General features: G+C 38.7%; 1 protein-coding gene across 1 annotated transcript in view; it reads right to left on the bottom strand.

The window, feature by feature from the left end:
- Positions 1-369: 369 nt before the first annotated feature.
- si:dkey-248g15.3 (kininogen-1) overlaps positions 370-1,511 on the bottom strand; it is a gene marked incomplete at its 3' end in the record, with an annotated part of 7,984 nt that continues 6,842 nt past the window's right edge. Inside the window, 3 exon segments of the mRNA XM_036210107.1 lie at positions 370-409; positions 503-550; positions 634-644. Coding sequence (XP_036066000.1) covers positions 370-409; positions 503-550; positions 634-644 — 99 coding nt within the window.

Genomic DNA, 1,511 nt, shown 5'->3' with positions numbered 1-1,511 from the left:
CTTAATCTAGTTTTTTTTACAAGCCAAAACCTTAAATCTGTCTGTTTTTTAAGACTTTGCACACATGTGAAACACAAATCAACACACTTTTCTTTGTTTACACATTTACTTATGAATGAACCTTCTCCCAGGGTTTTGAACATTCAAGCAATAAATCTCAACTCCAGTCACAACTCTTGCTTTTAAGATTATTTTATTGAAGAAAAAAATAGTTTTGATTACATATTTGATTCCAATTTATTGATTTGCTTGATTTCTGATTTGGCATCATGTCGATAGGTTTTCTTTAGTGTTTGCCATGTCCGTGTCCATGTCCATGGCCTTCTCCTTTACCGTGGCCTTCTCCTTTACCGTGGGCCTCTCCTTTACCATGTCCATGTCCATGTCCGTCCTTGTTCTTTCCCTTTCCCTGGAAAGAGCCACAAGAAGAACTTCTCACCTCACAGAAACAATTGTCGACTAAACCTGATTTTCTACAGGAAATAACAAATTAAAGTCTTACTTTTCCAGATTCTGGGTTTGAATCGTCTCCCTCATTCACTGCAGGATCCTGAGGGACGAGAAACAGCTCAACATTAACCACACATTTTAACCTTGAAGTGGGAAGATGCAAAACAAAACAAGTGAACTCACCTTTGCCTTTGCTACATTCATGAAAAAACAAAGAGAGAAAAAACATGAGTATTTGCAAAACCTGCTGCTGAGACGATAAAAATCGTGATCATTGCATTTGATTTTTAAAAGTAACTTTCAATCAAAAGGGGGTAAAAATAAAAAACATAAAATATCTTTCATAAAATGATTTGAATAAAGAATTTCAAACCCACGGTCGCTCATTTTGTCAAGCTGATGGTGCTGGAAAAGTCTTTCTGAAAGATGAAAAAAATAGTAAAGTCATTAGAAAAGTTATCAGAGGTGTTGTAATCTCTGCAAAAAAGGATGCTCTTCTTACCTGCTGTAGGAGTGAAGTGAGATCTGTGAAGACAAGGGATCTCTCTGCATTTATAAAGAGGTGAGTGACATAAAGAATGTGGGAGGGGAGGCGGTGCGGACGAGATGTCAGGAGCTGAAAAACAGGAGGCGCTGCCAAAACATCCAAACACACATTATCAACAACATTCAAAAAGCCCGGCAGCCAGGGAGGCTTTTTAAAATGTAGGATAATAATAGTCCAACTGAACCACCTTTTAGTCAAACAACATCTATTGTTTCTCAGACAATACGTTAAATCGGCGTTGTGGAACCTTTTTATGCTTAAAAATAATTGGGCTGGTTCCATAATGACCAAAACCCAGCAAGAGCTTCACAGTACTACTTAATTATTTTGAAAAATACACTTTCTGTGTGTTTTCTGGCCATTAAGTCAACGGTAGCTTTTAAATATTTCCAGTTCGGGCAGTCGGTCTCTGCTGGTTTGTTCTCAGGGCTGGGAGCAGGTTGCCGGGGTGGGAGTGCGGGTTTCAGCTTGTTCAAAATGCAGCAGCAGGATTGTTAGCAGGAACTAGCAGAAG

The sequence above is a fragment of the Oryzias melastigma genome, linkage group LG22 (genome assembly GCF_002922805.2).
Source record: "Oryzias melastigma strain HK-1 linkage group LG22, ASM292280v2, whole genome shotgun sequence".
NCBI lineage: Eukaryota > Metazoa > Chordata > Actinopteri > Beloniformes > Adrianichthyidae > Oryzias > Oryzias melastigma.
The sequence above is the reverse complement of the archived record's forward strand: the minus strand, read 5'-3'. Positions and strand labels throughout refer to the sequence as shown.